Below are 12761 nucleotides of genomic sequence, written 5' to 3'. Positions count from 1 at the left end.
TCCAAATCTACCCCACCCCCTCCAAACTGAAAGGAATTTATAGCACATTTTTGTAGGTACATTTTTCTAAATAATTGTGAAGGAGTTACTTTAAGCAGTTTAGTAACTCCGTTATTTGGTCCATGCACAACTTTTTACCCCAGAGGTGAGGCAGTTTTGTGACCATACCTCCCAATGTCTGCTGGATGTATGACTCCTAATTATATAGACTAAACTGACCAAGAATGCTTTCATTTTGTTATTTCTTGATGCACTTTCTGGTTTTATGCACAGTTTGTCAAACTGAACGGTGGTATTATGGAATTCCACACCTCCAATATCTTTGCTACCACTCTGGATGGGGGAAGAACCAAAACTAGGGACTATAATATGGAATGGTCACTAATGAATTCAGGAGAGTGGTTGGGATGTGGCACTCATTCACGATTTGCTGAGACAAAGAGATAAACACTTTTCAGAGGGAACTACGAAAACATGCAGAGAGAAAAATAATAGGTTTTGTTGATCGGGATAAGGGCTCATGTGGAGTATAAACAGGAGTACGGACTAGTTGGGCCAATTACCTTTTTTCTGTGCTGCAACTTCATCCGTTGTCCAGCTCGGTGGGACTTGTTAAGCAGCAAGCGGGTTGCTTTGCTTCTAATTGTAGCCAGAACACTAGTGGCAACTCTCCCAACTGCTGTACCATTATATCTAGTCCTGCAAGGATCTATTGTTGGTCCCCTCCACTTCTAGATCTGGTAAGCTACACTTCAGTGATATCACCCAAAAGGTGTTGGCAGGTGCCACATGTTGAATGACAGCACCTTGCCTCACCACCACCTCCTCTTCAGATCCCTCCACTTCCTCTGAGTTTCCAGTCTGCTTGTCTGACATTATAAGACATTCACCTGATAAAGGAGCTGCGCTCCTAAAGCTGGTGATTCCAAATAAACCTGTTGAACTTTAACCTGGTGTTGTAAGACTTTTTACTGTGTCCACCCCAGTCCAACACTGGCATCTCCACATCATGTCTGATGTTAGTTCTGACCGTAATTTCCTCCAAGAACAAAGTCACTGTCTTCATCCTCCACACCCTCCAATCAAGTTCCATTCCCTCGCCTCCAGTGCGTTCCCTGGCCACTGTCTCAGATTTGAACTGACTACATAACCTTAGTCCTGAGCTTCTGATCCTATATCTGAAATAATGCTCCATATCTTCGCTGGTTGTCCAGAGGACCCCTGGAGCCCAGTAAATGAACGATGACCTTGAACCTTACTCACAGACACCTCATGTATTGCTTTACTAGCCACAATTAGTTTTGAGACATTCATATTCTGTTACTGTAGGCTCTTGTAGCATTCAACTGCATTCTGTTACTGTAGGCTCTTGTAGCATTTAACTGCATTCCGATTTTGGCAGACTTGAAAATACAATATTTGTCTTATGGTGATGTGCTTGTTCTGAGTAGTGAATGCTGTTGATAGTTGTAGACTGTTTAGTTTGTTCGATAGTGATGAAAACGTCTGCTCCAGATTCTTCTGTTTGGATTTTGTTCACATTTCTTCTATTTCATCCTGCTTCAACTCTCCTCAATTCCTGCAAGCCTGCCGAATTTTCCCAAATCCTTTACATATTGTGCTAGTTTTGTGGTTGAAGTGTACCAACCAGCTAGTTTTGAGATTATGATTACCACAAAAGCTGCTTTATGTTTCACATCTGAATTGACAAGTTATTATCTTTGTATTTCACACTCAGCTAAGAAACATTCACAGTCAATAAAACACTTTATGTTACAAACTTTTAGACAGCACGGTAGCATTGTGGATAGCACAATTGCTTCACAGCTCTAGGGTCCCAGGTTCGATTCCGGCTTGGGTCACTGTCTGTGCGGAGTCTGCACATCCTCCCCGTGTGTGCGTGGGTTTCCGGGTGCTCCGGTTTCCTCCCACAGTCCAAAGATGTGCAGGTTAGGTGGATTGCCCTTAGTGTCCAAAATTGCCCTTAGTGTTGGGTGGGGTTACTGGGTTATGGGGATAGGGTGGAGGTGTTCACCTTGGGTAGGGTGCTCTTTCCAAGAGCCGGTGCAGACTCTATGGGCTGAATGGCCTCCTTCTGCACTGTAAATTCTATGTTAAATACAGAGCATGTGGGACTTTACAGTTCAGGAACAGCAATATCAATGATACTTGAATACAGGACTGGAATTTTAAATTTGGCTGGTTCCAATCCTGGATATATACCAATTATAGTTTACCCATGTGCTAGGTCACTTGTTTGTTGCTTTCACTGAAAAGCAAACAAAATTCTTGAATGCGATTTCAAAACATTGGTTAAAATGTTTTAAACTGCATTTTTGACTTGCACATCGCCAGATTTATGATTCGGCATTTTGATCCTACCCGGTATCCCATGAGACTTGTTCATAATGTATTCAGTGGAAAGTAAATAACGCGCCTTCATCAGAACAACATTGGAATGCACATTTTTTTGGAAATGGCACTGTTGGAATGAGCAAATAGCAATATTCTTTGTTTCCTTTTTATCCCTTTCTTTCCCCACTCTCTTTCCATTTCCCTCCATTAGAAGCATTACTAAAAACAGGTGATGGAATGGGCTGATTTAGCACAGTGGGCTAAACAGCTGGCTTCTAATGCAGAACAATGCTAGCAGTGCGGGTTCAATTCCTGTACCGGCCTTCCCGAACAGGTGCCGGAATGTGGTGACGAGAGGCTGTTCACAGTAACTTCATTGAAGCATTCTTGTGACAAGTGATTTTTTTTTTTAAAAAGGTCATTTGGTCCATTGTTGGCCATCCAATCCAATCAGTCCCATTTTGTTGCTTTGCTTTATACCTGTAGTCCAGAAACTTTATTTCCGTCGAGAGCCATCCACTTTCCTTTTGAAATCATTAATTGACCCCACTTCCTCCACCTTCATAGGCAGCATGTTGTAAATCATTACCACTCGCTGCATAAAAACCTTTGTACATCCCCCTGCATCTCTTGCTCCTAAAACCTTAAATCTGTGTCCATGAATCCTTGCATGGTCAGCTATAGGGACAGATTTTCCAAGTTATCTAAACCTGTTATTACCTCCCTCAATTGTCGTTGCTTCAGGAAGAACAGCCCAGCTTCCCAACCTAACCTTGTAGCTAAAATATCCCATCCCTGGAACCATTCAGGTAAATCATTTCTACGCCCTCTCAAGGGCCCCCACATTGATCAATTAATCTGAAATTAAGCAGCAATAGATTTTCATAAAAGACCCATCTGGCTCACTATTGCCCTTTAGGAAAGGAAATCTAGGGCAGCACGGTGGAGCAGTGGTTAACACTGCTGGCTCACGGTGCTGTGGAGCCCGGGTCACTCTTGTATGGAGTTTGCACATTCTCCCCATGTCTTCATGGGTCTCGCTCCCACAATCCAAAAGGTGTACAAGGTAGGTGGATTGGCTGGGCTAAATTGCCCTCAATTGGAAAAAATAATTTTTAAAATCATAATATCACCTCACACCCAATTCCATGAGTTATTTTGTGCACTATTATAATTTTTTATGTTACAGTTTGATATCAACTGGTTTCCCTCTATTCACCCTGCTTGTTACATGTAAGGAATTATTTTCCTATAAGGAATTAAGGAAAAACACTATTTTTATTTTCATGAACAGCAATTGTTTTTATGGTAGTATGTTTTTAAAAAAAAAAAAAAATGCTGTGCTATCTCCTTACTGATGGATTCCAAACATATTTTTCCAGTGACAGATGTTAGGCTAACTGGCCTGTATGTTCTTGCTTTCTGTCTCCTTTGTTTCTTCAATAGAGGTATTGCATTTGCAGTGTTCTGATGCCCTGGGACCATACCAAAATCTGGAAAATTTTGGAAGATCACAGTCTCTGTGGCCATTTTATTAGAACCCAAGGATGTGGGCCATTAGTCCTGGGGATTGTTACCCTTTATTAATTCATTAGTTTGATTAGTACTTTTTCTCTTGTGATGGTGATCCTTTTACATTCTTCTCTTTTGCCTCTTTTCCTACTATACTTTGTTATCTAGCATGAAGACAGATACAAAGTACATGTTCAAAATCTGTTCTCCATTTCTTTATTTCCTATGATTAATTCCTCAGCATTGTCTTAAAGGACCAATGTTTACAATAGCTATTTTATACTGCACTCATACTAACCAGTTTTATATTTCTTTGCTTTCCTTCTGTAATCCAATGCTACTGATTCATAGTTTCCTTGCCACCTCTCACCCAAAGAAGTGAGGATCCCCAGACCCTAATTAATAAATTGAATGTATCATAGTCAGTAAAAATCAATGGTCTCACTAATTAATTTAAAAATTCAGTGATGTTTTGAAATATTTTCGTGTCAGGTGAATTGCCCGTGTCCTGGGGAGTGATTTTACGCATATCAAATAAAACACTTGAATGATTTACTAAAAAGCCGATCCCTCAGTGTTATAGGCCAGGGTTTAGAAAACCCCAAAGTATATCATGGAGTTCACCTAACCTACAACTGTTTATTGATTTGGTTACGATGAGCACAAGTGCCTGCCTTTTTCAACAGAGGCCGTAAGCACTTTTAATCAAAAACAAACTTTATTCTACAAATTTAGTTAACATTTTTCTAAACGCACACAGTAAGCATTTTTATCAACTACCAACATAAATACCCCACACAGCTACAGTAATCTATGTATAATCATTCAGAAATTTCCCCCTTTAACTGTTCTAATTTAATAACAAGATCCCATAAACCAGTGCTCCCTTTTCAAAGGCGTGGCCCAGCATACAGCACTCGACCTGGTTTGGATGCTCTTGTGTCCTTTCCAAAACCGCAGGTTTGAATTCCTTCCTGAAAACAATTATTTCTTAAGTTATTGAGTAATCTGAAAACGGCTTTTAAACTGAAGATAGAGAGACAGGCCAAAATACTTCTCATTCTGAGTACAGCAGCCAAATGTGAAAACAAAAGCAAAAATTCAGAGCCACAAACAAGCCCCAAACCAAAGTGACAGTAAAACCAACTCCCAGTCCACAGCCGAGCTCCACCCACACAATGACATCACCTGAAGCCATGTGATGAGACAAAAACATTTCTTAAAGGGACACTCTCATGACGACAATGAAAACTGATATTACTTCACACTGACTATAAAGATTCAGGGCCTGTGTTCTATAAAGAGCTTTCTGATCACGTTGTCACGCAAGCTTTGGCCACAAGAGCCTCCCAGTGAGCTAAGTAGAGAATAAAGTTATTTGAATTTGCAGAAAATGTGCTTTGTTGTTTTTACTCTTTAGTTTGCAGCTCCTTTCAGTGAAATATTTGGGATTAATAGGGACATCATTCCAAATAAATTTATCTTTAATTATTGAGTATGAAGCTACAGTAGAAGCCACAGTTATATAACATTGGTTAGACCCGACCTGCATTCAGTTCTGAGCACTGGGAAGGACCCCAAAGCATTGCAGATTGGTCAGAATGATATTTTGGGTCAGAATTATATTTTGGCTAAGGGTTTAAATTATAAGGCTGGGTTGCATAAACTAGACTTATCCCTTGAGTATAGAGGATTAAGGAGAGATCTGATTGAGTTTGAGATGAAGCGTTTGATAGGGTGGGGGGAAAGAGAAAGCAGCTACTTCCTCTGGGGAAATCCAGAACAAGGGGACATAACTTTAGAGCCAGGCTGTTCAGGGATGATATCAGGAAACACTATTTCACATAAGGTGTAGTGAAATTCTCTCCCCAAAAAGCTAATGAGGCTGGGCTGGGGGTCAATCATATCTCTGGATCTTGATGTATTAACAGGATTATCAAGATTTTTATCTATTTCAGTCACTGTAAACTTTATTTTGAGTGTAGTAATGTTTGCAGTGGACTCTGCGCAGAAAGATCTAAAAACCATTAATGCTCAATGTCCTTATTGGACACATCTGTCTTAAGATCCAATGACCTGGCAAAAATTGTGGGGTTAAAATGCTGTAACTGGTTTGATGGATAGAACAAGAGCAGAAATCATACACTATATCTACTTCAAATTTTGTTTTTAAGTGCATAGCTTGAAATAAAACCCAGCCATATTAATGTACGCATTCTTACTCTGTAACTGCTGATTTCAAAACTTGGATTTCATGACTTCAAGACATCCCATGGCACTTTCCAACCAAGCACTCTTAAGTGTACCAGCTGTGTAGGCAACCTGGCAGCTAGTGTGAGACCTGAAAGACCCAAAAGAGATAAATGACTAGGTCATCTGATAATGCTGGTTAATGAATGAATGGTGCCTGCCCTGCTGGTCTCCACAACGGTGCCATGGTGTAACATTTATCTGAAAGACAGCATCTCCAACTGTGCAGCACTCCCTCAGAAGTGTTAGCCTGGAGTATGCTGTAAGCCTCTGGAGTGGGATTCAAACTCTTCAGTTTTCTATCTGAATGGTATCACTGGGCCTTGACTGACACTTGAAGTGTCGTTTGTTTTGGCTGACTTTAATTCATATTTGCACGTGGACTTCACATTATGTAACCAATGCCACTGAATAAATCTGTGAATTTGAAACCACAGTGGTAATTCAATACGGAATATTGAATTCCATGTACCAGTGAGGCTAGAAATAGGAGGATAGCACAGCTAAACTGGTGGTGTAAGAGGGAGGGTTTCAGATTTTTGGACCGTTGTGATCTTTTCCGGGGCAGGCGGGACCTGTACAAGAAGGACGGGTTGCATCTAAACTGGAGGGGCAATGATATCCTTGCTGGGAGGTTTGCTAGATTCACTCGGAGGATTTAAACTAGGATGGCAGGGGGGGGGTGGGAACCAGAATGTGAGCTTAGAAGATGTAATAACTGAAGGGGAAATAGAGAACCAAAATAAAAGAACAACATCACCCTCAGGCAGAGCAAAAAAGGTGACGAGTGTGAAAAGGGAGGTGGTCAATGCAGGATTGAGGGAGTTATACCTAAATGCGCGCAGTATACGGAACAAGGTAAATGAGCTTGTTGCGCACATTGAAATTGGCCAGTATGATGTGGGCATCACAGAGACGTGCTTGCAATCGGGATCAGGCTGGGATCTAAATATCCAAGGATATGTGTCCTATCGAAAGGACGGGCAGATGGGCAAAGGGGGTGGTGTTGCATTGTTAGTAAGGAATGAAGTTAAATCGATAGCAAGGAGCGATATAGAATCTCTTTGGGTAGAGTTGAGGAATCGCAAAGGTAAAAAGACCATGATGGGAGTTATGTACAGGCCCCCGAGCAGTAGTCAGGATGTGGGGCAGAAAATAAACTGGGAGATAGAAAAGGCATGTAAAAAAGGCAATATTACAATAATCATGGAGGACTTCAATATGGAGGTGGACTGGGAAAATCAGGTGGATCCCAAGAAAAGGAATTTGTGGAATGTCTGAGATGTTTTTTTGGAGCAGCTTGTGACCGAGCCTACTAGGGAACAGGCAATTCTGGATTTGGTGATGTGTAATGAGGCAGATTTGATTAGGGAACTTAAGGTGAAGGAACTCTTAAGGTGTAGTAACCCACAATATGATAGAATTTACCCTGCAGTTTGAGATGGTGAAGCTGCAATCAGATGTAACGGTATTAGAATTAAATAAGGCTAACTACAAAGACATGAGGGAGGAGCTGGCCAGTGTTGATTGAAAAAGGAGCCTGGCAGGGAAGACGGTGGAACAGCAATGGCAGGTGTTTTGGGGGGTTATTCGGGAGGCACAACAGAAATTCCTCCCAAGGAGGAGGAAACATGCTAAGGGGAGGACAAGGCATCCATGGCTGACGAGGGAAGTCGAGGACAGCATAAAAGCTAAAGAAAAAACATACAAAGTGACTAGGATTATTGGGAAGCCTTTAAAAGCAAGCGGAGGACAACTAAAAAAGCATAAGGGGGGAGAAGATGTAGTATGAGTGCAAGCTAGATAGTAATATAAAGGAAGATAGGAAAAGTTTTTTTTTTTTCAATATATAAAAGGTAAGAGCGGCAAAAATAGACATTGGACCGCTGGAGAAGTAATAGTAGGAAACAAAGAAATGACAGACAAACTGAATAGTTACTTTGCATCAGTCTTCATGGTGGAAGACACCAGTGAGATGCCAGAGCACCAGGAGAACCAGGGGGCAGAGGTTGAGTGCAGTGACCATTACTAAGGAGAAGGTTCTGGGGAAACTGAAAGGTCTGAAGGTGGATAAATCACCTGGACCAGATGGACTACATCCCCGGGTTCTAAAAGAGATAGCTCAGGAGATTGTGGAGGTATTGGGGATCTTTCTGGAATCACTGGAGGCAGAAAAGGTCCCAGACGACTGGAAAGTGGCTCATGTAACACTCCTGTTTAAGAAGGGAGGGGGGCAGAAAACGGGAAATGATAGGCCGGTTAGCCTGACTTCGGTCATTGGTAAGATTTTAAGAGTCCATTATTAAAGATGAGATTGCGGAGTACTTGTAAGTGCATGATAAAATAGGACTGAGTCAGCACGGCTTCATCAAGGGGAGGTCACGTGTTCTTTGAGGAAGTAACCAGGAAGTTGGACAAAGGAGAACCAGTGGACGTGATTTATTTAGATTTCTAGAATGCCTTTGACAAGGTGTCGCATAGGAGACTGTTAAATAGGTTAAGAGCCCATGGTGTTAAGGGTAAGATCCTGGCATGGATAGAGGATTGGCAGAAGGCAGAGAGTGGGGATAAAGGGGTCTTTTTCAGGATGGCAGCCGGTGACTAGTGGTGTAACTCGGGAGTCGGTGCTGGGACCACAACTTTTCACAATATACATAAAATTTCATAGAATTTACAGTGCAGAAGGAGGCCATTCGGCCCATCGAGTCTGCACCGGCTCTTGGAAAGAGCACCCTACCCAAGGTCAACACCTCCACCCTATCCCCACAACCCAGCAACCCCACCCAACACTAAGGGCAATTTTGGACACTAAGGGCAATTTATCATGGCCAATCCACCTAACCTGCACATCTTTGGACTGTGGGAGGAAACCGGAGTACCCAGAGGAAACCCACGCACACACTGGGAGGATGTGCAGACTCCGCACAGACAGTGACCCAAGCCGGAATCGAACCTGGGGCCCTGGAGCTGTGAAGCAATTGTGCTATCCACAATGCTACCATGCTGCCCCAAATTAATGATCTGGAGGAAGGAACTGAAGGCACTGTTGCTAACTTTGCAGATGATACAGGTAGTATTGAGAAAGCAGGCGGGCTTCAGAAGGACTTGGACAGGCTAGGAGAGTGGGCAAAGAAGTGGCAGATGGAATACAATGTGGAAAAGTATGACGTTATGCACTTTGAAAGGAGAAATGGGGGCATAGCCTATTTTCTAATTGGGAAGATGCTTAGGAAATCAGAAGCACAAAGGGACTTGGAGTCCTTGTTCACAATTCTCAAGTTTAGCGTGCAGGTTCAGTCAGCAGTTAAGAAGGCAAATGCAATGTTAGTATTCATGTCACGAGGGCTAGTCTACAAGACCAGGGATATACTTCTGAGGCTGTATGATGCTCTGGTCAGACCTCATTTGGATATTGTGAGCAGTTATGAGCCCCATATCTAAGGAGGGATGTGCTGATCTTGGAAAGGGTCCAGAAGAGGTTCACAAGAATGATCCCTGAAATGAAGAGCTGGTGGTATGAAGAACGGTTGAGGACTCTGGGTCTGTACTCTGAGTTTAGAAGGATGAGTGGGGATTTTATTGAAACTTACAGGATACTGCATGGCCTGGATAGAGTGGACGTGGAGAGGATGTTTCCACTTGTAGGAAAAACTAGAAGCAGAGTTCACACTCCGACTAAAGGGATGATCCTTTAAAACCAGATGAGGAGGAATTTCTTCAGCCAGAGGGTGGTGAATCTGTGGAACACTTTGCTGCAGAAGGCTCTGGGGCCAAGTCACTGAGTGTCTTTAAGACCGAGATAGATAGGTTTTTGACCAATAACGGGATCGGGGGTTATGGGGAGAAGGCAGGAAAATGGGGATGAGAAAAATATCAGCCAAGATTAAATGACGGAGCAGACTCGATGGGCCAAGTGGTCTAATTCTGCTCTTGGGTCTTATGGTCTAATATTTAAAACCACAAATGCTTTTGGCTCCCTTGATTCAGCAGTCGGGTGTTTGTGTGTACAATATTCATTTAGAAATGTAATTTCGCATGTTTGGGCGTCTGCATGACTAACAATTGTCTATTTTAATTGTTTTACAGGAGACCCAGCGTTTGCATGCAGAGCCGGTGCCTGGTATAAAGGCTGAAGCTGATGAATGCAATGCACGCTACTTTCATGTTGTTATAGCTGGTCCACAGGACTCGCCATTTGAGGGTGGAACTTTTAAACTTGAACTATTTCTTCCAGAAGAATATCCTATGGCGGCTCCAAAAGTTCGCTTTATGACCAAAATATATCACCCAAATGTAGACAAGCTGGGCAGAATCTGTTTAGATATTCTGAAAGGTAATGAATGGTTGCTTCCAATTTCTGCACCTTAATTTTAATCATTTGTACAAGTGACAAATGTAACATTTATGCATTTTTAACTGGAGCACTGATGTCATGACTTGTAATATTTTGATTCCATAGATAAATGGTCCCCAGCTTTGCAGATTCGTACAGTACTGCTATCAATCCAGGCATTGTTAAGTGCTCCAAATCCAGATGATCCATTAGCAAATGACGTAGCTGAACAGTGGAAGAGCAACGAAGCCCAGGCGATAGAAACAGGTATATGTGGTCATTTGATATTCAACTGGTTAAAGGAAATGGAAATAATAATGGTACAGTTACCTATCTGATGCATTTTTAATTCTTAAAACCCCAGGAACCCTGGCACTCTGACCCTTTTGATACATTTACTTGGCTGAGATGCTCTTGCCTTACGTTGCACAAGATATCATAGGCTGATGGGGTGACATTTTCTTCTACTTTCCTTTTTGCCTCCCCAGCTACCCTCTCAGTATGAATGCAAATTCAGCTGTGTGCAACGATTGAAGCTCTGCACCTCTTTCCCCAGCTAGCCTAAGTCACTTGCTTTCCTGGGACTTTACTCAGTCCCCAATTTAATGCTGTCTCAAGCAATGAGGTGGCAAGTTTTGTGGAAGTGATGTTTTCACTTGGGTCCAGGCGGGAACAATCCATGTAGCCAGAAATGAACACTGTTTTTCCCAATGTACTTGGATGCATTGCAGGTGCAATTCTAATCACAAACTGGATGATTACCAACTATTTCTCAAAATATCATGTACACAGTTGCAGTTTTGGATGCATTTCAGGTATAAATATCCCAGTTAACAGCTGACTGCAAGTGTGGGAGAAAAAACATAGCTTTGGATGGGATCGTTTTATTACATTTCTAAAATTGTTTGTGATTGGAATTGGCTAAATGGTCAACTTGTTGCTGCTAACGTTTACTTGTAAGTTGAGTGGGCAGGGTTCTCTCAGCCCGGGGTCGGGCTGGAGAATTGCGCCACGCCGCCCCGACGCAGAGCGGAGAATTGGCGTCGGGGCCCCCTGGCGATTCTCCGCCTGGGATGGGCTGAGCGGCCGTACCAAAGAACCCCGAGTCCTGCCGGCACCGTTCTAACCTGCTCTTAGCCGGCGGGACCTCGGCGTGGAGGGCTCTGAGTGGGGGGGGGCTGTGATCGGGGCTCACCAATCGGCAAGCTGGCCTCTGGCTGGGGGCCTCCTTTCTTCCGCGCCGGCCCCTGTAGCCCCACGCCATGTTGCATCGGGGCTGGCGCAGAGAAGGGGGCCACTGCGCATGCGTGCGTTGACGCCGGTGTCACTGCGCATGCGCAGACCCCGTAGCGCCCAGTTGACGTCTGGATCAGCAGCTGGAGCGGCGTGGGTTGCTCCAGTATCGTGCTGGCTCCCTGTAGGGGTCAAAATTGCTGATCCTGAGGCCATGTTGACGCCATCAGGAAATGCGACGACGTTTACGTCAACACTTAACTTCGGGCTCAGAGAATCTCGCCCAGTATCTTTTATCTGAAGCCCTCTGAGTCATTTGCATTTGGATTTTCAGATAATTTCAATCTTTGGATGCTGCATTACAATGACCTACTTTCATTACAATGGCCAAAGCCTAGGTGAGCTTTGGTCTAAATTAAATGGCTAAAAAAAGTAAGATGTACCACTGAATAATTGGTATAGGGCACTGATGAGTTCACACCCGTGGCATCATTCTGCTATCTTGCATGTAGGAGAGAGTGCCAGGTAAACAATGCAGACAAACCACTAGACTTCCTGTGCCAAAGGTGTGTGGTCAGCGAGGTTTGTGTTGGTGAGGGTCACCATCCCGTGTTAATTGTTGGGTACGGTCAGCAAGATTCATGTTGACCCAAGTCACAGTCTCCATGTGCTAAAGGTTGGATGTGACTGGCATGGGTCATGTCGCTGAGGGTCACTGACTTCCTGCACTCGAGGTTGGTAAGGATTGTGTCAGCGAGGGTCAGACGTCCTGTGCTAAAGGTTGATGAAGTTCAAAAAAAACGTGTTGGATATTTACAGATCAAGGATACTCAACCTGGAAAATCGTGCAAAAGTACTGCAATATGTTTGAACTTTCCACATGAGAACTGTATACTTAATATATCTTTATCTTGCAGCCAGAACATGGACTAGGCTATATGCCAGTGGGAACAGCAATTCCAGATGAAGAATGCACATCACAATCCTTGTTCTGCCAAGATCTCTTTCCTTGCATTCAAAGAACAGTCTTAGAAAACTGCAGAATAAACCCAGACAAATAAAATTCTTGGTGTTCAAA

At 43.1% G+C, this 12761-nt stretch overlaps 1 protein-coding gene across 1 annotated transcript in view; it reads left to right on the top strand.

The window, feature by feature from the left end:
* ube2na (ubiquitin-conjugating enzyme E2Na) overlaps positions 1–12761 on the top strand; it is a 24557-nt gene extending 11796 nt beyond the window's left edge. Inside the window, exons 2-4 of the mRNA XM_072471866.1 lie at positions 10204–10450; positions 10577–10717; positions 12601–12761. Coding sequence (XP_072327967.1) covers positions 10204–10450; positions 10577–10717; positions 12601–12650 — 438 coding nt within the window. The 3' untranslated portion in view covers positions 12651–12761. The remainder of the gene's footprint in view (positions 1–10203; positions 10451–10576; positions 10718–12600) is intronic.

This window comes from Scyliorhinus torazame, chromosome 13 (assembly GCF_047496885.1).
Source record: "Scyliorhinus torazame isolate Kashiwa2021f chromosome 13, sScyTor2.1, whole genome shotgun sequence".
Taxonomy (NCBI): Eukaryota; Metazoa; Chordata; class Chondrichthyes; order Carcharhiniformes; family Scyliorhinidae; genus Scyliorhinus; species Scyliorhinus torazame.
The sequence above is the reverse complement of the archived record's forward strand: the minus strand, read 5'-3'. Positions and strand labels throughout refer to the sequence as shown.